The sequence below is a fragment of the Hypanus sabinus genome, chromosome 23, assembly GCF_030144855.1.
Source record: "Hypanus sabinus isolate sHypSab1 chromosome 23, sHypSab1.hap1, whole genome shotgun sequence".
NCBI classification, from domain to species: Eukaryota; Metazoa; Chordata; class Chondrichthyes; order Myliobatiformes; family Dasyatidae; genus Hypanus; species Hypanus sabinus.
This window is the reverse complement of record NC_082728.1, coordinates 7,071,295-7,098,386: the sequence shown is the minus strand read 5'-3', so window position 1 is coordinate 7,098,386 and position 27,092 is coordinate 7,071,295. Positions and strand designations below refer to the sequence as shown.

The following is a 27,092-nucleotide window of genomic DNA, read 5'->3' as shown; positions in this document are numbered from 1 at the left end:
AGATGGAGACAGAGATATTGTGAGAGGGGAGGGAGTTTATCAGTGATAAACTTGTAATAATTAAATTCAATAGTCATTGTTACAGCCACATCCTACAAGTCAGAAGCCTACATTAAATTGGTATTATTTTTTATACTATTTGAAATACTGTATTATTCATAAATATAGATTGGAACCTGTACAAACTTGGCCAAACAGCTTTTGCACAGGACTTTGAGTTGACTCTTCTCAGCACTAACTTAAGTTTCAAAAGAAAATTGACTTGTCTGAACCAAGCCAGCCCTATTTTCCTGCAAGAAACCATGTGAAAGGAGAACGCTATGTACTCAACGCAGGCCCTACCCATAAAAGAACAGGAAAAAATTCAACCAGCTCCTCCATGCGTCAGAGGTATCCTGAATAGTTAAGGAAATATGTTTCTAAATATTTTGGAGATGATCAAAACGGTTAAAAAGAAATTCAAAGCAAAAAATTTTTTAAAACTATCACACCAGAAACATCTTTACACACATTTAAACACTTTATAAATGCACACTCAGTGGCCACTTTATTAGGCAGACCTGGACACATGCTCGTTATTGCAAGTGTCTAATCAACCAATCTTGTGGCAGCAACACACACAAAATGCTGGTGGAACGCAGCAAGCCAGGCAGCATCTATAGGAAGAAGCAGTGTCGACGTTTCAGACCGAGACCCTTGTGTTGCTTGAATTTCCAGCATCTGCAGATTTCCTCATGTTTGCTAATCTTGTGGCAGCAACTGAATGCATAAAAATGTGCAGACATAGTCAAGTGATTCAGTAGTAGTTCAGACCAAATATCAGAATGGAAAAGAAACATGATCCAAATAATTTTGCTTGTAGAATGATTGTTGGTGCCAGATGGGGTGGCTTGAATATCTCAGAAACTGCTGATCTAGAATTTTCATGCACAGCAGTCTCTAGAGTTTATAGAGAATGGTGTAAAAGTATATATCCAGCGAACTGCTGTTCTTCTGTTCTTTGGGGAAAATGCCGTGTTATTGAGTGAGGTCAGAGAAGAATGGCCAGATTGGTTCAAGCTGACAAAAAGGTGACAGTAACTCAAATAACCACACATTAAAACAGTGGTTTGCGGAAGAGTATCTCTGGATGCACAGAATGTTGAACTTTGAAGTGGATGCGCTACAGCAGCAGAAGACCTTGAACATACAAAAATATACTCAATGACTATTAGGTACCCCCTGTATCTAATAAGGAGGCCACTGAGTATGTTTAATAAAAAATACTTGTTACCAAGTCTTCCCAGCTACTTCTCACCATTGAAATCAAAGGGGAAGTGCTCCCTAATCTAGGCAAGTGAAGACTATCCTATTGCATTCCTAGCTTGGTCCTTAAAGATGGTGGAAAGACTTTGGGGTGTGAGAAGGTGAGTGAGATGCTGCAGTTTTGAATATCTTTATTGTAGCCACCGGGGTGATGTAGGTGGTTAGATGCTTTCTTAGAGATATTACCTGGAATCAATGTTCCTTGCCACTCATCAGCATAAGCATGAATCGTCTCTAGGTCTTGCTGCATGAGGGAATGGATTGCTTCATTATCCAAGGAAGTGAACAAGGATTTGAATGTTATGCAGTTATAAACTACAAGAACATAAAATATAGGAACAGAATAAGGCCATTTGGTCTATCAAGTTTGCTCTGCCATTTCATCATGGATGATCCTTTCAGCCCCAATCTCCTGCCTTCTCCCCATATCCTTTCATGCCCTGACCATTCAAGAATCTATCAACCTTTGCCTTAAATATACATCAAGACCTGGCCTCCACAGCTGCATGTGGCAAAGAATTCCACAGATTCACCACCATCTGGCTTAAGAAATTCCTCCTCATTTCCATTCTAAAAGGACGCCATACTACTCTGAGGTTGTTCTGTCTGGTCTTAGACATTCCCATGACATCCTGCCCACATCCACTCTATCAAGTCCTTTCGCCATTCGATCGGTTTCAGTGAGGTCACCCCCTGCACCCCTATTCTTCAGAATGCTAGTGAATACAGGCCCAGAGCCATCAGGTGTTCTTCATATGATAAAGCCATTCAAGGAATCCTGAAATAATTATCTTGAACCTCCTTTGAACTCTTCAGCTTCAGCACAATGGGCATCAATGAGCATCCTTACTTCTGAACTTTGATAAGAGGTAGGTAACAGAAAAAACAGCTAGAAATAACTGGACCATGGACACTTCTCTCAGGAACTCCTGCAGCGATGCTCTGATTCTGACTTTCACCAGTCATAAGAATACTCCTCTCTGTGAAGTGTGACTCTGGCCAGTGGACTGTTTTCTTCTTGATTTTTTTTTAACTGATCCAATAGGGTCACAACTGACTCATTTGTGGCTTTTATAACTCACTGGCTTTTGCACGCCAATGATGCATGACCCATCATATTAAAGCTGAAGCAATAACCAGTACTGAGTGAACAATATTAGGCCATGTGGTTGCCCAGTAGCAAGGCCTTTCCATGAAGAATTAATTTTGCTGTCTTTCACATACACTGGCTTGCACTGAGAATGCAACTCTTTCTTCTATTGAGTGAAAATTCATTGCATTCCTTGATTTGTGCTGTTTGTAGTTTACATGCTTTCCAATTATTAATACCCAGCATATTAAAAAGTGGTGCCTTTGTCAGTTCTTCAGTGAGCTGCTCACAAACCAGCTTTGCAGCACCTGGTTCAACAATATTGTGATGTAGTAGATTCTTTTATTCAGTAGTGTAATCATTGGCCTTCGCAGCCCTTGAATCTGTGTGCTAAGTTTATAACTTTCTAAGATCTCTGAGGATTTGAATTAAAACCTAATTTTGTCAAATGGGGCCATCAACTGTCCTTATGAGGTGCTGCTAAATTAGCCTGAGTTGCTCAGGTGTTTGAACCTAATTCCACTAAAAGGGTCACTTATTCTTGCTCTTGAATGGTCTTGTTATGCTGTCATTTATTGACTTGTCTATTTAACTGTAAGGTGAGGTGCTGAACAATTCACACAAACTTCAAGAGTTGCAAACAGGCGTGATTGTTTTTATAAAGTCTCCTCCGAGACTGCTCCTGTCTGTAAACTGTGCTGCAGACCAGACATCACTTAAACATACGACTTGGTGCTTATAGCAGAAATTACCTTTTATAACCAATCTTACTGTGATTCGGTGTAATGTGATAAATTTCATGTCCTTTGCAAACGCAAATTCCATCAAGGGACAATTTAAAATACTGTACCTACTTATGCACAGGCTTTGAAGGGTTAAGAGTGTGGAATGGAAAAAGTTAGTGAATAACAGCAGGATAGTTAAAACAATAAATTGTGAATGTATAATGCCTTTTGAAATGAGTTCAGCTTAATAAAATCCTTCATCCATCTAAGCCAGTGATTGGCAACTGTGTAGAAGAATTAAAAACTTGAGTCCTCAGGTTGAAGGTGCTGAGAAAGAGAATGCAATTTATATGATTCAAGATTGTTTATTGTCTTTCCTTAGTACGTTAGTGTCAAGGAGAATGATATGATTGTTACTCCAGATTTGATGCAGCATAAAAAAAACATGAGAAAATCTGCAGACACTGGAAATTCAAGCAACACACACAAAATGCTGTGGGAACTTGGCCTGAAGAAGGGTCTCGGCCTAAAACATCAACTATACTCTTTTCCATAGATACTACCTGGCCTGCTGAGTTCCTCTGGCATCTCGTGTGTATTGCTTTAAAAAACACAATAAGCCTGATAAACACAATAGAGAAACAAAAAAAGCAGAAATATAAATATAAAAACATTTACAAAATACAATATATAAGTAACTGTTGAATGTAGCCATAAATATGTAAGATTAGCTTATATACATAGACTGATTGTAAATACAGGAGTATCTGAACATAAGGTGATTCTGTCAGGAGATGATAAAATGGCTGATGTGGATGTAGTGGTAGTGGGGTGGGTGAGTGGGTGGAGGTGTCGATCAGCCTGCCAGCTTGGTGGAGATAACTTTTTGAGTTTGGTGGTCCTAGTGAGCCTCTTCCCTGATGAGAGTGGGACAGACGGTCCTTAAGAAGGGTGGGTGGGATCCTCATAATATTGGTGGCCTTTATTTGGCTCCTTTCTGTATATATGTACTTGATAGGGGAAGGCAAGTCCTCTTGTCTGCTGAGCAATTTGATCCTGGTTTAGAGAATCTGTAAATATGTTGCTTGAAAAGGTTTTTTGTGGAATTCCTTCAACTTATTTAACATCAGGAAAGTAAATCCAAGAGGTGTATGTAACTTCAAGAGGAAAATTGAAAATATTCACAGATCTGAGGTGATACCATCCATCAGTGTTTGTTGTTGTGTGCTGCACAACCTCCAATGACAGAATCTTTGTCCTCTTTGCACGCCTGTAAATTACTATATGATTCGTGTTGATGGAGCAGTATTTGGAGTAGATATTTAGTACTTGTGGTGTATGTGTTAAATTCTTCCTTGCAAAGTGACAAAACCTGAAATATTTGTTCCTTAGTGTTATGTTAGTTATGTGAAGCAAAAGTTTATACTGTAGTTATTACAAAATAAGCATGACAACTTATGTATTTGTATTTGCTGACAGCTTCACTGCTTGAACTTGACACATTTTTGACAACAGCTGTATTTTTCTAATTTTGAAGTAGTTTCTTGTTGAATAATGGTACAAATTTTACTCATTAATAAATATTTAAGTTGTAAATTTGTTTTTAGATGTGATGTAGTCCTAATGACATTGAAATACAATATATAAATATTTCCAGGAATGCACATTAAATGCTGGAGGAACTCAGCAGTCAGGCAGCAATTATGAGGGGTAAATCTTTTGGGCTCAGACTCTTCATCAGAAGCAGAGTAGTGGTAGTAGTAGTAATAATAATAAATACTTTATTGATCCCAAGTGGGAAATTATTTTGTTACAGCAGCAACATTTAAAATACACTTAGCAGTGTGCAGACTTAACCAGTAATAAAATACAGGATAATAATATACACAATAATTTACCAATGTGCAATAATTTTCAATAATGTGCAATAATAATGTATGAAATAATAAAACAGACTCTTGTACTAAGATGTGTGTCTTCCTGTTGCACAGAGATGAACTGTTGTGTGTGCTTATTGCATTAGGTAGGAAAGATTTTCTGTAATGATCCTTGTGACAGCGAGTCTGATTGAGTCTGTTCTGCTGCTTATTCAGTAGGTCATGGAGAGGATGTGCCAGATTGTCTGTAATGGATAACAGTTTGTTTAGTGACCTCTCCACCACTAATTCAAAAGAGTCTGGGTTGTAGCCAAGGATGGGCCAGCCTTTTTGTTGTGCTTAGTCTCTTTGCATCATCAGCATAAAGGCCAACATAAAGCCGCAAAGGAGACTGAACTCACTAAAACAGAGTGAAATGAGGCAGATAGTTTTATTATTATCCATGTGCTATCTAGCTATACTATCTGACCTGTTGAATATTTTTGGAATTTTCTTTTTATCACAAATTTCTAACAATGGGCTTTTACCTTTGGCTTTGACTGAAAAAATAAATGCTTTTTTTGATAAACAATGTCTTTGTTTTCTTTTCCAATTCTCATCATTATTGTTTTGCTGGTCAGGGATACTGTTAGATTCATCTAAAAGAAAGTTTTGAGATTTCAGCCTTCTTTTCAGATCCTTTAAGGGAAAGATCAGAAAAGCTTTATTCTTCGGGGATAAAGAGACACATCCTTGTGCTTTTAATTCACATCGTTTTAATGCTTAAATTGTGTTCAGAGAAAAAGAGACTACTCAGAATTATAGAAATACCATAAAGTACATCAGCATTGAATGTTCATAATGCACAGATTCAATTGAACATCATGAGGAATAAGTTATTCAATCAAGTCCTAGGTTATGAGTCCTTGCAATACAAAATATGCTTAATATGCCAAAGGCGAGTTACCTCCAATCTTAATTTTAGTAAGATTTCTTTTATTGAGAGTGAAATGACATCTATAATTTTTCAAGAAATTATTTTGAGCATGCCACTTGGTTCTTTGCCAAACTCTGAAAGGTAACTGCATTGAAAAATCCTGTTATAAAATGCTCACGCAGGTTATTTCAATGTGGAATGTTGATGTAAAAGAGATGCAAAAAAAGGTGTTAAGTTTTTATTAGCTTACCTGGACAGTGACCAGAGTTATATGTGTTGACACTAATGAATTACTTTAAGTTTCTAACAAGCTGGTTTGCACATTTCTGCCTTCATCACATTCCTTTCCTGGGGCAGATCAGACAGATGGTGGTTTTTTCTAGCATTTGCTGATAAAGCTTTGTTTATATTAGCAAGCCTGAAGTCATAAAAAGTGGATTCCTTCTAACCTACTATTTTATTTCAGGGTAGGGGATCTAGTTCCTCCCGCACGCCCCAGACTTGGCATCTGTTCATTATCTTCCTTGACCCAGTCAGATTTAACTTCCTGAATGAATATATTTGATTTTATAAATATAGGTTTCTGTGATAAACATTTCCCCCATTATTTGTTTATCTTTCACTGAGCCTTTGTAGTCATCCAGCACAAACATTTTGGCCACTATAAACCTGAGGTATAATCATTTTCTGAGATGTCGCCTCTGGCCCAGAGGTGATCAGATAAGAGTAGACAAGCTAACAGCACTGATCGGTAGTTCAAAGCAGATGGAGCCTTAGGCATCAGATAACGAGGAGTCTATAAGCATAATGTTGTATTATAGAGTAGGAAATTAAACAGATGAAATAGATCATGATTTTTAAATACATGCAACACAGATATATCTGGAATTGGTAGCAAGGATAACATTAAGTACTGTATGATCATAACAAAAAAATCATCTGCCATAAATTGCTTGCAATTAACATTATTTGCAGCCAGGCTAGAAAATTAAATTGGCATCACATCAGCTAAAGAGTAATAAATCAAGCTGATCAAATTAGTTTTTTGCTAGAGGAAAATGGGGAATTTATCACACAGAGGGTCTTTGTGATGGAACAAGCCAAGGGCAAGTTTGCCACATGAGATGAATAATCCTCAGGAAAGCAGCACTGCAGCTGATGCATTCTTTATGTTGCTTTTTGGTTAGCTGACCTTATAATGGTTCATATGGTGACGTGCTACCTCTGCACAATCAATTCTCAGGAGACAACAAACAATCTGGAGCAACAAACAATCTGCTGGAGGAACTCAGCAGGCCGAGCAGCATCTATGGGAGGGTGGAATGGTGTTTCAGGTCAAAATGTTTTCCAGTAGATTGCTTGTTGTCAGTGGATCCTTAGTACTTGGCAAAGAGCAGTGTGTGGTATTCCAACATTTGGGCTGCCCTGTGGTTGCTTTGTTTCTCTGTATCTATGTACATAAAGGACTCTTAAGTAAGATAGAAAATTCTTCATTGGCTATGATTAAAACTGCTATGAAATCCCTTCATCAAAGCTCCAATATCATTGTTCTCCAGATTGTCTACTTTCTCCATAGTTCCACACTTTATCCTTTAGAAGAGTCTATCTATTTCACTTCAGAAGGTGCTCTTGAATCTGCTTCCACAATCTTTCAGGCAGTACACTCTAGTGCATCATGAACCAGTGTGTAATGGTAGCTTCTCCCACCACCTCCATTTGTCCATTATCTTCAATCTGGCACCTTCTGACAACAACAATACTCTTTCTATTCATACCTCTCAACAATCCCAGTTTCTGGAATTATTTTCAGTGTTAATCAGACTAATTCATTGTACAATTTATAGTATTAATCACAATTATATTAAGGTACAGTGGCACAGCAATTAACCTACTGGACTGCTGTCCTGCCTACAGGATTATTGATATGGAAAAGCAAATTCAGGTTCCAAGATTGCATTGAAAGATTTAAAATCAAGTAATTTATTTATTTGGGTAGCAGGTCCTTCTGGCCCATTGAGTCCATGCTGCCCTGTTACACTCATGTGACCAGTTAACCTACTAATCCATGCTTCTTTAGAATGTGGGAGAAAACTGGAGCTGTCGGAGGAAACCCATGTGGTCACGGAGAGAACGTACAAATTCCTTACATACAGTTGCAGAATTAAACCTGGGTCATTGGCGCTATAATAGTAGTGTTACACTAACCACCACATTACCATCCTGTCCTCTGCTTCCTTATAATAATTGTACCATCAAAGCATAATTTTTTAAGATATGGCTTTGTATGGAAATAATGGGATATACTGCAACATTACCATTGGTTATTTTACACATTCTTTCTGTTTCAAGGAGAATAGGAAATGAGTTGAGTAACCCTGCTTATTTAATTATTTTAATGAAAATAGATCGAGATGAAGTCAAAGATGCTGGAAGCAAAGTTCCACGAGGAAAAGCTGAAACTGCAGCAAAAGCATGATGCAGATGTGCAGAAGGTAAAACAGGGTTTTTTTTCCATCAAATTTCCTGTTGTGGGATGTTACCAAAATAATATTTCATTGTCTGATTGGAGAGGAGAGCACTGTGTGTCTATTTGTTCTGTGGAACTTTCTGAGTTAACAAAACAAAAATTCTGAATATTGAAGGGTTGATAGATGGAAGTTCCAACGAGGCTGTCTTGCTGCCTCAGTAAAGCAGCAGCATAATTAATGATCCCACCCACCCCAGGCATTCTCTCTTCTCCCTTCTCCCATCAGGCAGATTATAATAAAACCTGAAAGCACATACTAGCAGGTTCATGACAGCTTCTACCACTATTAAATTGTTTTCTAATATAATAAAATGGACTCTTGATTTCACAATCTATCTTGTAATGATCTTACCTCCACTGCATCTTCTCTGTAGCCGTTACACTTTAATCTACATCCTTCCTATAATGTGGTGAAGTCTTTGAGGTACCGCCCAAGTGTTTCAACTTAGAAAGAAATGATCAGAAAATTCTTCCTTCAACTTGAGTAGTTTTCTTTTGGAATTATGTCAGTTGGTACATCACAATGCAACTATGAACTTAGAATTTCAGTGCTTTCTTTCTGACAGGAATGCTGCTATTATTTTGGTCCATCATGTCAAATAACAATCGTCTCATTTTAAAAGAGACTTTAGCACTGGTTGTTGAGCCCACCCTCCATTCTGCTCTTGCAATTTTACCAATGTAAAATGATGTTCTTACATTAGGCCACCAAGAATTGCCATTTCACAGGGCTGTGAGGATGTATGTGTGTGGGTAGATGAACTCTATCATTTGCTTTCCAGACAATTTTTCAATCCCATAACAGCTGGGATTGGTTCATTGCTGAAACCATTATTCTAGCCAACATGAAAGATGAAGTGAGCTGGAAATGATTGCTTTAGGAGATTGTAGTCTACAATTAATGAAACACAGGTGATATTTTTCAGAATGGGTCAAGTACTTTACATTTCAGGTATTTCTGTGCAGGGTCACATGTTTTTAATTCATAAATGTTGGGCTTAATTTCACTTGACTGTGAAAAAAGAACTTTCCTTTTGGATTAATCTGCAGGAGATCTGAAACTTACAATAAGGGTAAAAATCAATGAAGCCCAAGGGAGGGTAACCATAATTAAATTACCTTGTGATTGATCTTGATCGAGTGAGAAAGAGAGAGTATTTCAAGAATTGAGAATAGGAGAAGGAAGAAAACCAGGTTTATCAGTTAATAACTTTGTTTCAGATTGATTCAAAAATATCCTTACTTCTATTAAGACTTAGGCTGCTGCTTCACTCTATAACTTATTCTTTTCTGAAGATGTAGGGTGCCAAGTCCTGTTTATTTTATCATCTATGCATTTTTTGGATCTGGGCAATGCGAGCAACGTTAGCATTTATTCCTTGTCCCTTATTGTCCTTCAAAAAGGTGAGAGTGAGGCATAGAAGCATAGAAAATTACAGCACAGAAACAGGCCCTTTGGCTCATCTAGTCCATGCTGAACTATTTAAACTGCCTGCTCCCATTGACCTGCACCCAGACCATAGCCCTCCATACCCCTACCATACGTGTACCTATCTAAACTTCTCTTTAGCATTGAAATCAACCTCACATGCATCATGACCCTTTGAGTGAAGAAGTTTAACCTCAAGTTCCCCTTAAACTTTTCACCTTTCACCCTTACAACTGATGATTTCTTGCTGTAATTCCACCCAATCTCTGTGGAAAAAGCAAACACGAGGAAATCTGCAGATGCTGGAAATTCAAGCAATACACACAGGACGAAGGGTCTTGGCTGGAAACGTCGTCAGTGCTTGTCCCTATAGATGCAGCTTGGCCTGCTGCGTTCCACCAGCATTTTGTGTGTATTGCTCAGTAGAAAAATCTTGCTTAATACTCCAAATTAGGCCTCACCAACTTCAACATAACATTCGATCTCCTGTACTCAATACTGTGATTCATGAAGCCAACATGCTAAAAACTTTCTTTATGACTCTCTCTACCAGCCTGCACCATTTTCAATAAATTATGGACCTGTATCCCCAAATCCCCTTGTTCTACCACACTCCTCAGTGCCCTGCCATTCACTTTGTAAGATCTACCTTGCTTCGTCCAATCGAAGGCAACACCTCACACTTGTCTGTATTAAATTCCATCTGTCATTTTCAACCCATTTTTCCAGCTTGTCCAGACCCCACTGCAAGCTCGGATAGTCTTCCTTGCTGTCCACTACGTACCCAATCTTGATGTCATCTGCAAATTTGCTGATCCAGTTAACCATATTGTCATCCAGATCATTGATATAGATGACAAACATCAATGAACGCAGCACTGATCTCTACGGCACTGCGAATGACTGAAACTTCTTGACCAACCTCCCGTGCAGGACCTTGTCAAAAGCCTTGCTAAAGTCTATGTAGACAACATCTATTGCCTTGCCTTCATCAAATTCCCAGTAATTTCCTTGAAAAACTCTTTTAAACTGGCTGTACATGACTTACCACGCACAAAGCCATATTGATTCTCCCTAGTCAATCCCCGTCTATCCAAATACTAATATATCCAGTCCCTTAGAACACCTTCCAATAACTTTCCCACTACTGATGTCGGGCTCACCAGCCTATAATTTCCTGATGTATTTTTAGAGCCTTTCTTAAACAGCAGAACAACATTAGGTATTCTCCAATCGTCTGGTACCTCACCGGTCACGAAAGATGATTTAAATACCATTCTTTGTCCCTGCATTTTCTGCATTTTTCTCCCTCAAGATCTGAGGGAACACCTTGTTAGGCCCTGGGGATTTATCCACCCTAAATTTCCTCAGGATAGCAAACATCTCCTCCTCTGTAATCTGTGTAGGGTTTATGACCTTGCAACTGTTTTGCCTCACTTCTGTAGACTCTGTCCTTCTGAGTAAATATAGATGCAAAATATCCACGTATGATCTCCCCATCTATTTTGGCTCCATGCATAGATTACCACTGTGACTTTCTAGAGGACTAATTTTGACCCTTGCAATCCTTTTGCTCTTAACATATCTGTAGAATCCCTTAGGATTTTCCTTTATGTTATCTACTAGGGAAGTCTCATGCCTTCTTTTAGTCCGCCTGATTTGTTTCTTAAGAATTCCCTTGCATTTCTTATACTCCATGCAAACCACTTTGTGCCTACCTGCCTGTACCTGCTATGCCCCTTCCTTTTCTTTCAAAACTAGCCCCTCAATATCTCTTGAAAACCGAGGTTCCTTAAACCTGTTATCTTTACCTTTTATTCTGACAAGCACATACAAGCATTGTACTCTCAAAATTTCACTTTTGAAGGCCTCCCATTTACCCAGTACACCATTACTCAGAAAACAGTCTGATCCAATCCACACTTGCCAGATCCTTTCAGATTCAGATTCAGTTTATTGTCATTTAGAAACCACAAATGCAATGCAGTTAAAAAATGAGACAACGTTCCCCCAGAATGATATCACAAAAGCATATGACAAAACAGACTACACCAGAAAATCCACGTAACGTTTGGCAATCCCCAATCCAGAGTCCGGAGACAATAGACAATAGACAGTAGGTGCAGGAGTAGGCCATTTGGCCCTTTTAGCCAGCATTGCCATTCTCTGTGATCATGGCTGATCATACACAATCAGTACCCTGTTCCTGCCCTCTCCTCATATCCCTTGACCCTGCTATCTATAAGAGCTCTATCTAACTCTCTCTTGAATGCATCCAAAGACTTGGCCTCCATTGCCTTCTGGGGCAGAGCATTCCACACATCCACCACTCTCTGGGTGAAAAAGTTTTTCCGCATCTGTGTTCTAAATGGCCTACCCCTTATTCTTAAACTGTGGCCTCTAGTTCTGGACTCACCCATCATGCTTCCTGCCTCCAGCATGTCCAATTCCTTAATAATCTTATATGTTTCAATCAGATCCCCTCTCATCCTTCTAAATTTCAGTGTATACAAGCCCAGTCGCTCCAATCTTTCAACATATGACAGTCCTGCCATTCCGGGAATTAACCTTGTGAACCTACGCTGCTGCGTATTGATATTGCGCTACCGTCTAGCGCGTTCCCCGGAAAGGAGCTCCAAATCCACCAGACAAAAACAAGACCAAAAACTAAAGCTACAAGACCTGCACAAAACCACATAATTACAACATATAGTTACAACAGTGCAAACAATAGCATAATTGATAAAAAAAAACAGACTGTGGGCACAGTAAAAATAGTCCAAGATGTTAAAGGACTGTCAGTTCAAAAGAAATCACCACAGCTTCCACAAGTCCCCAGGTGTCCCGACAGACTCACCATCCCACGCCGGCGGCAGAAGGGAGTACCCCCGCTATGGACTTCCAAGGCGCCACCTGACTCAGCCTTGCAGGTGCAGCACACAATGGAAGCTCCGTCGAAACCAGCCTCACAGACGCAGCACACACCGAAAGCGACCTGAGTCCATTGAAAGGACTCCGAGTTCGTCGAACCTCCGAGCCAACAACCATCCCATCCGGCACAGCTTCTCCGAGCACCATCCTCTGCCGAGCGTATTAAGACGGCCCCGCCAACGGCCATTGGCAACGCAACCCCAAGGACTGGGGGCCTGTTCTTCCCAGCAGAGTCCCGGACCTCACAGCAGCAGCAGCAATGAAGAAGGTCTTCCTGGAATTTCCTGATGTTTCTCGGTGCTCCCACGTCCCACGTCTGTTTTCAATTGAACAGATAATCAGCTCCAGAGTGGCCGCTGCAAGCTGCGTCGCACCGCCATCTTGGATCTATTTGATACCATCAAAATTGGCCTTCCTCCAATTTAAAATCTAAACCTGTGGACCATATCTTCCTTTTTCTATAGTTACTTTGAATCACTAGATGCAAAGGGATCCCCTATACAAACATCTGTGAGCTGTCTTCTTGGGTAGTTGCAGGCCTCTGAGTGAAGAAACTCTTTCAGTGCTGCTGGCAGGAGCTTCAGAATTTGGCTTCAGTGATGTTGAAGCAGTGGCTACATATGTCCACATTGTGGAAGGTGGTGAATCTCAGAGGTTCTCTACTTTGAAGAGTTATGGAGACTAGATCACTAGAGAATTCACAGGATAACTGGATCCTTGACTTCCCCATCAGAAGACCACAGTCAGTGTGAATTGGACATCACATCTCCTCCTTGCTGACAATCAACACAATCAGAGATGCGTGTGTAATGCCCTGGTTAAGATTTCTATTGCTGTGCTGTGAGATATTTTAATTTAGCAGTTTTCTGTAAAAGCAGTATGTCCTGCTATAAGAGTGTTTTGGTTTCAGCTAAAGATTAGGAGCCAAGTTGTCCACTTAGGAATGTTGTGTCAGCCAATTGGGAAGGTAGAATGGAGAGAAGGTTCTAGAGAGCTGGGTGGTGAGAGATTTCTGATGAACAGAGTCAAGTTCATGGTCTTCTGGCTGGCAAAGCAGAGAGGAGAGGATCAGGGAAGACACCCGGAGGGTCCTTAATACAAGGAGTTCTTTGCAAGATGGAGTACAAGAGGGAAGTTCTGCCTGTGATTGGTGATGAGAATTCAGCACCGTGAGTAAAGCAGTACATCCAACCACTACAGAAATGAGCTACAATATTTATGTGCACATCTAGACTGGTTTAACTAATAGATCCTTTTATTTCCCTTTTCTTTTTCCTATTAACCGTTTGATAAAACTGAAGTTGGTAAATATACTTCCTTTGTAATTTTATGCTGGTGTATGATCTGTTATTTCTTGGCAACTGGTTACTGTACAGGAAGTATTTACACAGCATTCACTCAAATCAAGGTTCCTTTAACCGTAATTCTCACCATTCCTGTTTGGTTGGACCCCAGATCATTCTGACCCCAGACATATATTGTTTAGAAAGGTGGCCTGCCCACTGCTGAGTCACACAGCAGAGATAGCTAATGAGCCAAGCTAGCATATGAGCTTTGATGAGTGGGTCATGCGTGCTTAGCCTGTTGTTCTGCACTCTCTACGCTAATGACTGTGTGGCCATCTATAAATTTGCTCTGACACAACTGTTGTAGTCAGAATCTCAGATAGTGATGAGGAGGCATGCAGAAGTGAGATAGGTCAGCTAGTTGAATGGTGTAGCAACAACCACCTTCAAAGCTCAGAGTAAATTTTATTATCAAAGTACATATATGCCGCCAAGTACAACCCTGAGATTCATTTTCTTATGACCATACTCAGCAAATCTATAGAATTGTAATGATAACAGGATCAATGGAAGATCAATTAGACTGCAAAAGACAACAGACTACAAATGCAGATATAAATAAGTAGCACAAAATAACGAGAAGATGAGATAGAGTCCTTAAATGTGAGATTATTGGCTAAGGGATCATTTCAATGATGGGACAAGTGAGTATAATTATCCCCTTGTATTCAAAAACTTGATGGGTGAGCAGTTGTAACTATTTATGAACCTGGTGGTGTGAGTTCTGAGGCTTTGTACCTTTTATCTGATGATAGCAGCGAGAAACGAACGTGGCCTGGGTGTTGAGGATTTGTGATGATGGATACTGCTTTTCTATGACAGCATTTCACGTAGATGTGCTCAATGGATGGGAGGGCTTTATCCATGATGGACTAGACAGAATCCACTACCTTTTGTAGGATTTTCCATTCAAAGGCACTGGTGTTTCCTTATCAGGCCATGAGGCAGCTAGTCAATACACACTCTACTACACATCTATAGAAATATGTCGAAGTTTTGGATGTCATGTTGAATTTCCGCAGACTCCTAAGGAAAGAGAGGCACTGCCTTTCTTATTCTAAGCAATTTTTCGTTCTCTTTTATTGAATTATTTATTTGTTTTTTGATATCTATCATAATTCATAGCATTTTTTATTTATTGCACCGCACTACTGCCACAAACCAAGAAATTTCACAACATACAATACTGTGACAAAGTCTTGGGCACGTATATATAGATAGAGTGCCTAGAACTTTTGCACAGTGTTGTCATAAATTTTATATATTGTACTGTACTGCTGCACAAAAAACAAACATACACTTACACATACACATGATGCATGTGAGTGATAATAAACCTGTGGCTGATATGGGTCTCTATTGTGGACTGAGAGTGGGAAGAGAATTGGGAGAGGAGAATTATAGTTGGGAAAAGAGGAAGGGAAAGTGGAGGAAGTGGGAAGCATCAGAGAGACACTCTTTGGTGACTAATAAACCAATTGTTTGGAATCAAATGTCCTTGCTTGGTGTCTCAGGCCTGTGTATGTCTGTACCCGTGCCACACCCCGCCCCCCCGCCCCCAGCAATCCTTCACTGCTATCTGTCCCACACCCCTTCCGCGGCGATCCACCCTCACTATTCCCAATATCCTTTGCTCCTGCCAGATTTAAGACTTTTGCACAGTCCTGTATGTCAGTGATAATAAACTGATTCTGATGTATTTTTGAAAGTTCAGGCAATTGTTTCTTATGTGCAACTAGTAGAGAAGGGGAGTTGAGTCCTTGAGTAGATCAGCTGCAATTGTAATTAAATGGCAGGACAGGCTGAAGGGCTCGGTGGCCTGTTACTGCTCTCACTTTCTAATAATTTTATGTGAATCAGAGAAGAACATACAGGTATTGGTATTTGGGTACCCTTGAAGCTGTTGTCTTTCTTGTTGGTAGAAACTGTAGGTTTGGCAAGTTGCTGTCAGTAATCAGTCTGAAATCCATTTTACAGATGGTACACGTGGTAACTGACATAGCTCATAACAAACAAACACATGGTAAATACCGTGCATCAGTGTTGGAAGCAATAAGTAATGAGAAGGGTTGTTGGAAAGCAAAAATTTGCAGAGGCTGGAAGACATAAATATATTCACAGGGAAAAATGCTGGAAGCATTTAGCATTTAAGAAGGGCGAAACAGAATTAATATTTTAGACCGTTCATGAGACCTGAGAAAACAAACGTAAGTAAGAGCAAAGGGAATTGTCTTTGACAGAGTGTGACCAACATTGTTCAGGTTGACACAATCGTTTTTGATGGTGTTTATGAGTAGAACTATTTGCTGAAGTCACCAATCACATTTTTACAATTGATTTATTTCTGTTTCAAATCAAGTTCTAATTTCTTTGTTAATTGTATCTAATCTGTATGCAGTGAACAGAATAACAGTGTAATTAATTATGATATAATTATGTAGGGAGTGAAAACGTATATAAAAACCTCTGCATAGAATCAGGAGAAATAGATGTGAGCTTAAGTGATTCAAGATGGGCAATATTGGTTGCAGAGAACTGTGTGACAATGAATCTTAGGCTTTGGAGAATGTACAGCATTTTGGATTCATTCTGAAATAAGAGGATTGTTTGTAGGCAGGAACAACTCAAACATGGAAACTAGCCTTACACACAGATTTACAACTGTTGCTTGTCTGGAAAAAAGGCCACCACTGACCTGTTGCACTTCATGTTTCCATTTGATAATTTCATTATCTATGGAAATATAAAAATAGTGCAGAATTCACACAGCTCATATTAAATGTAAAAAGATCAAAAAAGCTACAGATGAAACAATCTGAAAAAAAAAACAAAAGATTTTGGGAAGAATCAGCAAGTCAAGCAGCATCTCTGGAAGGAGAAGCTGTTAATGATTTTGATGAAGAGTACCAGATCCAAAGGATTAATAGTATTTTAAATGCATTTAGTCATTTGTGATTGTAGTCCAAAATGTGCTGCAATATCTTTGTAACCACAGACAAATTTTAATAATCATAGCTCATGCAATGCAAGCAAGTTGTTTGGACTCTTACAACCGGCTGTAGATATCAAGGTTTGTTGAAGAAGCAACTTAAGTCCTTGTGATTAGGACCTCTTCCTGTTGTAACTGCTGTGTTAGTGGATTTTTCTGTCATTCACTATGCAACTTCAAAGGCTATTCAAAATGAAGAGCAATTCTCCAATTTTTGATGGGGTTAGTCATGTTTTCTGAATTTCTGACATGAAAAAAAAGTCATTGCCATTCTCATTAAAGGGTCAAATTTCATAAGCTTGCATGCAGCTATTACTAGTCACAGAGCAAGTAATGTCTGTTGGCATTGAATAAAATTTTTCATTATACTTAGAATGAAGTATAAAATAGAGTAGATGGGGAAATATATAATAAGCTCAGATGTTGTTTGATGTTTCCATTATTTTCTCTTTCATTTTAGTTGTTTGTGGGGACCATCCCAGTGCTCTGGCAGTTTTGATGATCCTCTGTGTCTGCTGTTCCTTCCTCAGTTTGCAACAGAGTAACTTAAAAGTGTGCTTTCTGACTTTATTCTCTTGCTTCTCCACTTGTCTTTTGTTCTGACTTGTACATTTCTTCTAAATAGTTCAATACAAGCAGTCCCTGATTTACGAATGTCCAATTTACGAACAACTTGTACTTAAGAACGGCCTGCCATAAAGCCTATTGTATTAAAAATCCGTTGGCGTCTGCCATTTTAAGTTGGACACGTTGTCACTAACACTGTGTGGATGTGTAACTTTGTATTTGGCTTAAATTTTTGTTAGCAAGATTCACCCTGACCCCTCTTTTCCAGTCAGCTCTGCCCCCACTTGTCCGATTTAACCTGTCTCTCTGCATGTGGAATTTAGGACCCAGGGAAGCTCAGGACCCACAGTCTGTGGCTGCTGCTGAATCTGCAGTGTTTCTGTTCCATTGACGGAAAACAGTCACGATTGAAAATAAATTGGAAATAATAAGGCGATCAGAAAGAAGTGCAACACCATCGGTCATTGGAAAAGCATTAGGCTACAGTTGGTCAACAATCGAAACAATTTTAAAGGATAAAGTGAGAATAATGGAATATATGAAAGGCTGCCCTGATGAAAGCTACAAGTATTACTAAGCAATGCAGTGGTTTAATTATTGAAATACATACATTTCTGAAGTGTTTTATATGCTTAGAAAGGTAAAATATATACTATATACTAAGACAAACATTTGACTAACTGACGCTGAATAATACCGGATATACCTGTTCCGACTTACGTACAAACCTGACTTAAAGACGGACTCAGGAACGGAACTCGATTGTAACCCGGGGACTGCCTATAAAAGCCATATTTTGTGAACTTTATACAATGTAATCACAGGAAATTTGAGGTGAATCAGTGTGGATAAATCCCTACAGCCTGATGAGGTGTCCCCTTCGACCTTATAGGAGGTTAGTGCAGAAATTGCAGGGGCCCTGGCAGAGATATTTAAAACATCATTAGCCATGGATGAGGGCCAGGGGACTAGAGGATAGCTAATTTATTCTGTTGTTTGAGAAAGGCTGTAAGAATAAGCCAGGAATTTGGGCCAGTGAGCTTGACACCAGTCATGGATAAATTATTCAACATGCTGGGGGAACTCAGCAGGTTGGGCAGCATCCATGGAAACGAACAGTCGACATTTTGGGCGGAGACCCTTCATCAGGACCGATGAGGGAGGGGACAGGGGCCCTATAAAGAAGCTGGGGGAAGATGGGAAGGAGAAGGCTGGTAGGTACCAGGTGAAAAACCAGTAAGGGGAAAGATTAAGGGGTGGGGGAGGGGATAAGCAGGAAAGGTGAAGAAGGAATTGTAAGGGGAAAGCACTATGGGTAGTAGAAGGAGTTGGAACCATGAAGGAGGTGATAGGCAGCTGGAGGAGGAGGCAGAGGGAAACTGGGATGGGGGAAGGGAGGGGGAGGGAATTACCAGAAGTTGGAGAATTCAGTGTTCATGGCAAGAGGCTGGAGACTACCCAGACAGTATATGAGGTGTTGCTGCTCCAACCTGAGTTTAGCCTCATCATGGCAGTAGAGGAGGCCATGTATGGACATATCAGAATGGGAATGTGAAGCAGAGTTGAAGTGGATGGCAACCGGGAGATCCTGTCTATCGTGGTGGACGGAGCGGAGGTGCTTGATGAAGCGGTCCCCTAATCTGCGTCGGGTCTCGCCAATGTAGAGGAGGCCGCACTAGGAGCACTGGATGCAAAAGATGACCCCAACAGACTCTCAAGGGAAGTGTTGCCTCACCTGGAAAGACTGTTTGGCACCCTGAATGGTGATGAGAGGAGGTGTAGGGACAGGTGTAGTACTTAGCTTTCAGGGATAAGTGGCAGGTGGGAGATCTGTAGGGATGGACGTGTGGACCAGGGTGTTGCAGAGGGAACGATCCCTGCGGAAAGCAGAGAGGGGTAGAGAGGGGAAGATGTGCTTAGTGGTGGGGTCATGTTGAAGGTGGCAAAAGTTGCTGAGGATAATATGCTGGATCCGGAGGCTGGTGGTATGGTAGGTGAGGACAAGGGGAACTCTGTCCCTGTTATGGTGACGGGAAGATGGGGTGAGGGCCGAAGTGCAGGAAATGGAGGAGATGTGGGTGAGGGCATTATTGATGAAGATAGAAGGAAAACCACGATCCTTAAAGAAAGAGGGCATTTGAGATGTCCTGGAACGGAAAGCCTCATCCTGGGAGTAGATGCGGCGGAGACGGTAGAACTGGGAATAGAGAATAGCATTTTTGCATGTGGCAGGGTGGGAAGAGGTATAGTCGAGGTAGTTATGAGAGTCAGTGGGTTTATAGAAGGTGTCAGTGGGAAGTCTGTCTCCAGAGATGGAGACCGAGAGATCGAGAAAGGGGAGAGGTGTCCAAGATGGACCATGTGAATTTGAGGGCTTGGTGGAAGTTAGAGGCAAAGTTGATGAAATTGATGAGCTCAGCATGGGTGCAGGAAGCAGCACCAATGTAGTCGTCAATGTAGTGAAAGAAAAGTTGGGGAGCAGTACCAGTAAAGGTTTGGAGCATAGACTGTTCCACATAACCAATGACGAGGCAGGCATAGCTGGGGCCCATGCAAGTGCCCATAGCTACACCCTTGATCTGAAGAAAGTGGGAAGAGCCAAAAGAGAAGTTATTAAGTGTGAGTACCAGTTCCGCCAACCGGAGGAGGGTGGTGGTGGTGGGGAACTGGTGAGGTCTATTGTCCAGAAAGTATCAGAGGGCTTTGAGGCCTTCTTGATGGGGAGTGGTCTAGAAAGTAGTGGAAGATAAATTATTGAAAGATACTCTAAAGGATGGGATTTATAAGTACTTAGATAGATGGGACCAGATTAGAATAATTAATATGTTTAACCAACCTTATAGAGATTTTTGAGCAGTTAACCAAGAAGGTTGATGAAAGGAAGATAGTATGGTATATCAATTTAATCCAAAATGTAAATTTCGGGCTAAAATTAAATTTCTCAAGTGTGCTGAGTAAATATGGCCAGTCAACTCTGTCAAACACTTTCTCAGTGTCCAGTGAAATGACACATTCTGGAGTTCTGGATGGGGGAGTGTAAACCATATTAATTAATCTCCTAATATTAAAAGATAAATAATGATTTTTAATAAATCCAGTCTGGTCAACAGAGATAATTTGAGGCAATATATTCTCCAATCTAGTTGCCAATATTTTAGAAAAAATCTTGGAATGCACATTCAGCAAGGATATAGGCCTATATGATGCATATTCAGTAGGATCTTTATCTCTTTTAAGAATTAGGGAAATAGAGGCTTCATAAAAAGATTGCGGTAATTTACCTATGGTTAATGCATCCTTAAAAATTTTACATAACCAAGGAGAAAGTATAGTAGAAAAGGTTTTTAAAAATTCTGCTGTGTAACCATCCGGACCAGGTGCTTTACCTGAATTCATTGAAAAAATAGCCTCCTTTATTTCTTCTTCCGTAATAGGTTCATCTAATGTTAAACATTCATTGGATGATAATTTTGGAATATTCAATTTCCTTAAAAATTCATAGATTATAGAGAGAGTCACCAGGAGATTCTGATTGATATAAAGAAGTATAAAATTCTTGAAAAGATTTGTTTATCTCCTCATGATCAAACGTCAGACCGTCAGAGTACCATCTCGTTTACGAATTTTGATAATCTGGCATTTAACCGAAGCAGTTTTCAATTGATTAGCCAGTAATTTACTAGATTTATCACTATGTATATAAATTGGCTCCTAGTTTTAATTAATTGATTTTCAATCAAGGATGTTAATAATAGACTATGCTCCATTTGAAGTTCAACTCTCTTTTTATAAAGCTCCTTACTAGGAGCAATAGAATATTTCTTATTAATTTCTTTAATCTTGTCAACCAGCATAAGTATTTCATTATTGATTCATTTTTTCACTCCAGCAGAATATGAAATAATTTGTCCATGGATATATACTTTAAAAATGTCCCATAATACCCCACTGGAAATTCCTTCTGTAAAATTTGTTGAAAAGAAAAAATCAATCTATTCCTTAATAAAATTGATAAAGTCTGAGTCCTGAAGCAGAATGGAATTGAATTGCCATTGTCTAGTACTAGAAAATATATCCATTATCTTGATAGATAGTTTCAAGGGCACATGGTCAGAGATGGTAATGGAATCATAGTTACAATCGGGAGTGCCTGTAGGTCTATCCATCGAGGGATTTAAGCAGCAGTTAAAATCCCCACACCCTTTGGCCTCGGTATTTACCAATAATTAAAGATCTCCCATTTTTCAGTTGTTTCGTGGCACTAGGCAAGGCTGTCCTCTTAGCCCTTTATTACTCAATATTGCTTTGGAACCTTTAGCTATTGCTACAGACTCACCCAATATATTTGGCATTACCCGTGGGAATGGGACATACAAGCTATCATTATATGCAGATGATATATTTCCAATCCTGAGAAATCCATTCCTGCAGTTATATCTCTGCTTGCTCAGTTTAGTAGCTTTTCTGGCTACTAATGGGGAGTGAACTCTTCCCATTAAATATGCAGGTTCCAATTTATAAATGTTTAGCATTCAGATTGGTTACAAATTATTTTACTTATTTGGGTGTAAAATTACTAAGAAGCATAAGGATTTATTTAAGATAAATTCTTTACCTTTAATTGATCAGGTTAAACAACTGCTTATGAAATGGTCCCCAATGTCTTTATCACTGATTGGTCAAATCAATGCTATTAAGATAATTATTTTACCTAAATTTTTATACTTATTTCAAGCGCTACCAATTTTTATTTCTAAATGCTTTTTTGATATTGTTGACTCTAAAATTTCTTCATACATGTGGCAGAATAAAAATTCTAGGTTAAGTAAAAAATATTTACAGAAGTCTGGCAGATGGAGTTTAATGCTGAGAAGTGTGAGGTTCTACATTTTGGCAGGAATAATCCAAATAGAACATACGGGGTAAATGGTAGGGCATTGAGGAATGCAGTGGAACAGAGAGATCTAGGAATAACAGTGCATAGTTCCCTGAAGGTGGAGTCTCATGTAGATAGGGTGGTGAAGAAGGCTTTTGGAACGCTGGCCTTTATAAATCAGAGCATTGAGTACAGAAATTGGGATGTAAAGTTAAAATTGTACAAGGCATTGGTAAGGCCAAATTTGGAATATTGTGTACAGTTCTGGTCACCGAATTATAGGAAAGATATCAATAAATTAGAGAGAGTGCAGAGACGATTTACTAGGATGTTACCTGGGTTTCAGCACTTAAGTTACAGAGAAAGGTTGAACAAGTTAGGTCTCTATTCATTGGAGCGTAGAAGGTTGCGGGGGGATTTGATCGAGGTATTTAAAATTTTGAGAGGGATAGATAGTGTTGATGTGAATAGGCTGTTTCCATTGAGAGTAGGGGAGATTCAAACGAGAGGACATGATTTGAGAGTTAGGGGGCAAAAGTTTAAGGGAAACACGAGGGGGTATTTCTTTACTCAGAGAGTGATAGCTGTGTGGAATGAGCTTCCTGTAGAAGTAGTAGAGGCCAGTTCAGTTGTGTCATTTAAGGTAAAATTGGATAGGTATATGGACAGGAAAGGAGTGGAGGGTTATGGGCTGAGTGCGGGTAGGTGGGACTAGGTGAGATTAAGAGTTCGGCACGGACTAGGAGGGCCGAGATAGCCTGTTTCCGTGCTGTGATTGTTATATGGTTATATGGTCTAAAAAGAATGGTTGTTTGGCATTGCCGGATTTAAGATTTTATTACTGGGCAATTAATATCCAATATTTAATATTTTGGACACAGGACTTGGATGTAATTCAAAGTCCACAGTGGGTAAACCTTGAATGTAAATCTGTACAAGGGTTTTCATTGGTTTCTGTTTTAGGGACCTCGCTTCCCTTTGTTCTTTCTAAATTGAATAAACAAATGGTTAATCTAATAATTAAATGTACACTACAAATATGGTTTCAATTTCGTAAATTTTTTGGCTTGAATAAATTTGTTCTATCAAGCCCTATTATATCTAATTTCTTATTTCAACCCTCTGTTATGGATCAAGCCTTTTTGATATGGAAAACGAAGGGTATAACGTTTTCATGACTTATTCTTGGATATCTGTTTCATGTCTTTTGAACAGTTGTCTAATAAATATAATCTGTCCAGGTCCCATTTTTTAGATACTTACAAATTAGAAACTTTTTGAATAATATGTTACATACTTTTCCAAATTTATATCCAACTGATATCACAGAAAAATTTTTAGTTTTAAACCCTTATCAGAAGGGTTTAATAGCAACTATTTATGATCTGATTATGAAAATACAGCCAGGTATATCAGATAAACTTAAGAATGAATGGGAAAGGAACTTCAACTTTGCTTACCTACAGAGAAGTGGGAGAAAATTCTTCAGTTAGTTAACTCCTCCTCTATATGTGCTAAACATGCATTGATACAATTTAAAGTGGTGAATAGGGTCCACATGTCTGAAGACAAGGTAGCTTGGTTTTACTCCCATATAAATCCTGTCTGTGATAGATGTCATTCTGAGGTAGCTTCTTTGACTCATATGTTCTGGCCTTGTCCTCTTTTGGAGAAATATTGAATTTTTGATATTATTTCAACAGTTTTGAGTATTGATTTACATCCTCATCCTATTTCTGCAATTTTTGGCTTACCAATGGTGGAACATAGTTATTTATCCTCTTCAGCTCATCGGATGATTGCATTTGTTACATTAATGGCTCGAAGATCCATTTTATTGAATTGGAAAGAGATTAATCCTCCTACTACATTCCAATGGTTTTCCCAAACTATATCTTGTTTAAATTTAGAAAAAATCTGAAGTGTCACTTTTGACCCTTCGGTTAAATTAGAAGAAACTTGGAGACCATTTATTCAAGACTTCCATATGATGTAACTTGACCTTTTCTGAATCCTTTTTATTAACCTTAAATATTTGGATAGAGGAGCAGAGTTATTGACATTATTGATTGTATCCAATGTAATATAATAGCCCAGCTTTGTTTAGTTTTTTTTATTTCTAATTTGGGTTTTTTGGGACATGTTTTCAGTTTTTTTCTACCATGTTTAATTACATTAAGAGTTTGGGAATCTTAGTACATTAGTGTTATCTATAACTTGTATATACTGTTTACCAACAATGTTATCCCAGTCTCTCTGTACTACTATTGTTATTATGCTTATGTATTCAAAAATTAATAAAAAGATTTAAAAAGAAAAAAAGGAAGATAGTAACATTGTCTACTTGGGACTTCAGTAAGGCCTTTGACAAAGTCCCTCATGGGAGGCTGTTGCAGGTTAAGTCACTTGGCATTCAAGATGAAGTTGTCAGTTGGAATTAGTGCTGTTTTGGTGGGAGAAGTGAGAGAGTAGTAGTAGGTGTTGCCCTTTTGACTGGAGGCCTGTAGCTAGTGGTGTAGTTGTAAGGTCAATGCTTTGTTATTTGTCATCTTTATTAATAATATGATGATAATGTGGCAAGCTAGAACAGCAAATTTGCAGATAAAGCCAAGACTGGGGGAGTAGTGAACAACAAAAGTCTATCAAAGCTTATGAGGTGATTGGACCAGCTGGGAAAATTGGCTGGAAAATGGCAGATGAAATTTAGTGCAGACAAGTGTGAGGTGATGCATGCTGGGAGGACAAACAAGACTTATATAGTGAACAATATGAAGCAGAATAACGGGACCTGCGAATACAGATCCATTACTCATTGAAAGTGCTGCCACAGGTAGATAGTGTTATAAAGATAGATTTTGCTACAATGGCCTTCATAAATGAGAGCATTGAGTACAGGAGTTGGGATGTTATGTTGAAGTTTTATAACTCATTGGTGAGGCCAAATTTGGAAGTATTGTGTCACAAAGCTGAATCCTGATGAAGACAAAATGATGACAGTGTATTGTTTTCCATAGATGCTGCCTGGCCTGCTGCGTTCCTCCAGTGTTTTGTGTGTGTTGCTTGGAATATTGTGTGCAGTTCTGATCACTTACCTATAGAAAATATATCAATGAGCTTGAAAGAGTCCAGAGAAAATTTACAAGGATGTTGCAAAGAACTGAGGGCTTAAATTACAGAGATAGGTAGAATAGGTTAGGACTTTTTTTTCTGGAATGCAGAAGAATATGGGGAGATTGTATAGAGATATTAAAAGAATATGAGGGTATAGATAGGAGGGATGTATGCAGGCTTTTTCCTCTCGGTTTAGGTGAGACTAGAACCAGAAGTCATAGGTTTAAGATGAAAGATGCACTATTTAAGGGGAATCTGAGGAGGAACATCTTCACTCAGAGAGTGGTGTAAGTGTGGAACAAGCTGCCAGCAGAAGTGGTAGGAGCAGGTTCATTTGTAATATTGAAGATAAATTTAAATTGGTATCTGGATGGAGAAGTGTATGGAGGGCTATGGTTCAAGTACAGGTAGATGGGGCTGGGCAGAAAACCAGGCTGTCACAGACTAGATGGGCTGAAAGGCATATTTCTATGCCGTAGCGCTCAATTAAACTAGAAAAGTAGAAATTCATAACCATGACCGATTCCATGTAATAGGCATCCTCTGAGTGCTATGTTAGGTGTACAGAACAGTAGCATTCATGTTTTTAAAAAAACATGACTAAAATCCACAGAAGTACAGTATATTTTTCTTTTAAAATGGAAAGCAGGAACAGATCATGGGAGCATCTCTTCTTCCAGTTCTGAGAAGTGGTCAAGTTAATAGATATGTCAAATGGTTTCTCTTTCCACAGCCAGCTTCTTGGCTGACTGAATTCTTCCAGCATTTCTGTTCCTCAGAAGGACATGGTAGTTGAGTCCGGTTAAGTTTTTTAATTCATGGTATCATTCTGTTGTGCACTAATGGTTGTGATAACCTGATTTTATTCTTGGAAGAATGATAAGGACATGCATGTTAAGTAAACTGGTAGATTAGTTTTAAAGGGGCAGTTTTGTCTGCCTTTAAGTCTTACATGTTCATGCAAATCCATTTGACTCCCTGAGTTAATTCCATTTTTCTGATTGGTCCAGATCCCTCTAAACCTTTCCTATTCATGTACCTGTCCAAATGTCTTTTAAACATTGTGAATTCTCCTGCCTCTACCACTACCTCTGGAATTCATTCCATTTACCCAACGATATCTGTGTTTAAAAAGTTGTCCCTAAGTCCCGTTTAAATCTTTTCCCTCTCACAATAAACCTACCCCTCTAGTTTTTGACTCCCATGAGAGAAAGACTGTGGCTATCTGCCCTATCCACCCCCCTCATAATTTTATAAATCTCTTAAAGGTCATCCTCAGCCTCTTGGTGATGCACATATACTTTGATAATAAATTTACTTCGAACTTTGAAATTCACCCTCAGCCTTATCTGCTTTTATTTCTCACTTTTCCCATCTCTGTTCAAAAGTTACTGACTTGAAAT

At 39.1% G+C, this 27,092-nt stretch overlaps 1 protein-coding gene across 4 annotated transcripts in view; it reads left to right on the top strand.

The window, feature by feature from the left end:
- The window catches only part of cep112 (centrosomal protein 112), a 526,403-nt gene that overhangs the window by 141,468 nt on the left and 357,843 nt on the right, over window positions 1–27,092 (top strand). For all 4 annotated transcript variants that reach the window (XM_059948278.1, XM_059948276.1, XM_059948277.1 and 1 more), the window contains exon 9: window positions 8,319–8,405. In XM_059948278.1, the coding sequence (XP_059804261.1) occupies window positions 8,319–8,405 (87 nt within the window). The remainder of the gene's footprint in view (window positions 1–8,318; window positions 8,406–27,092) is intronic.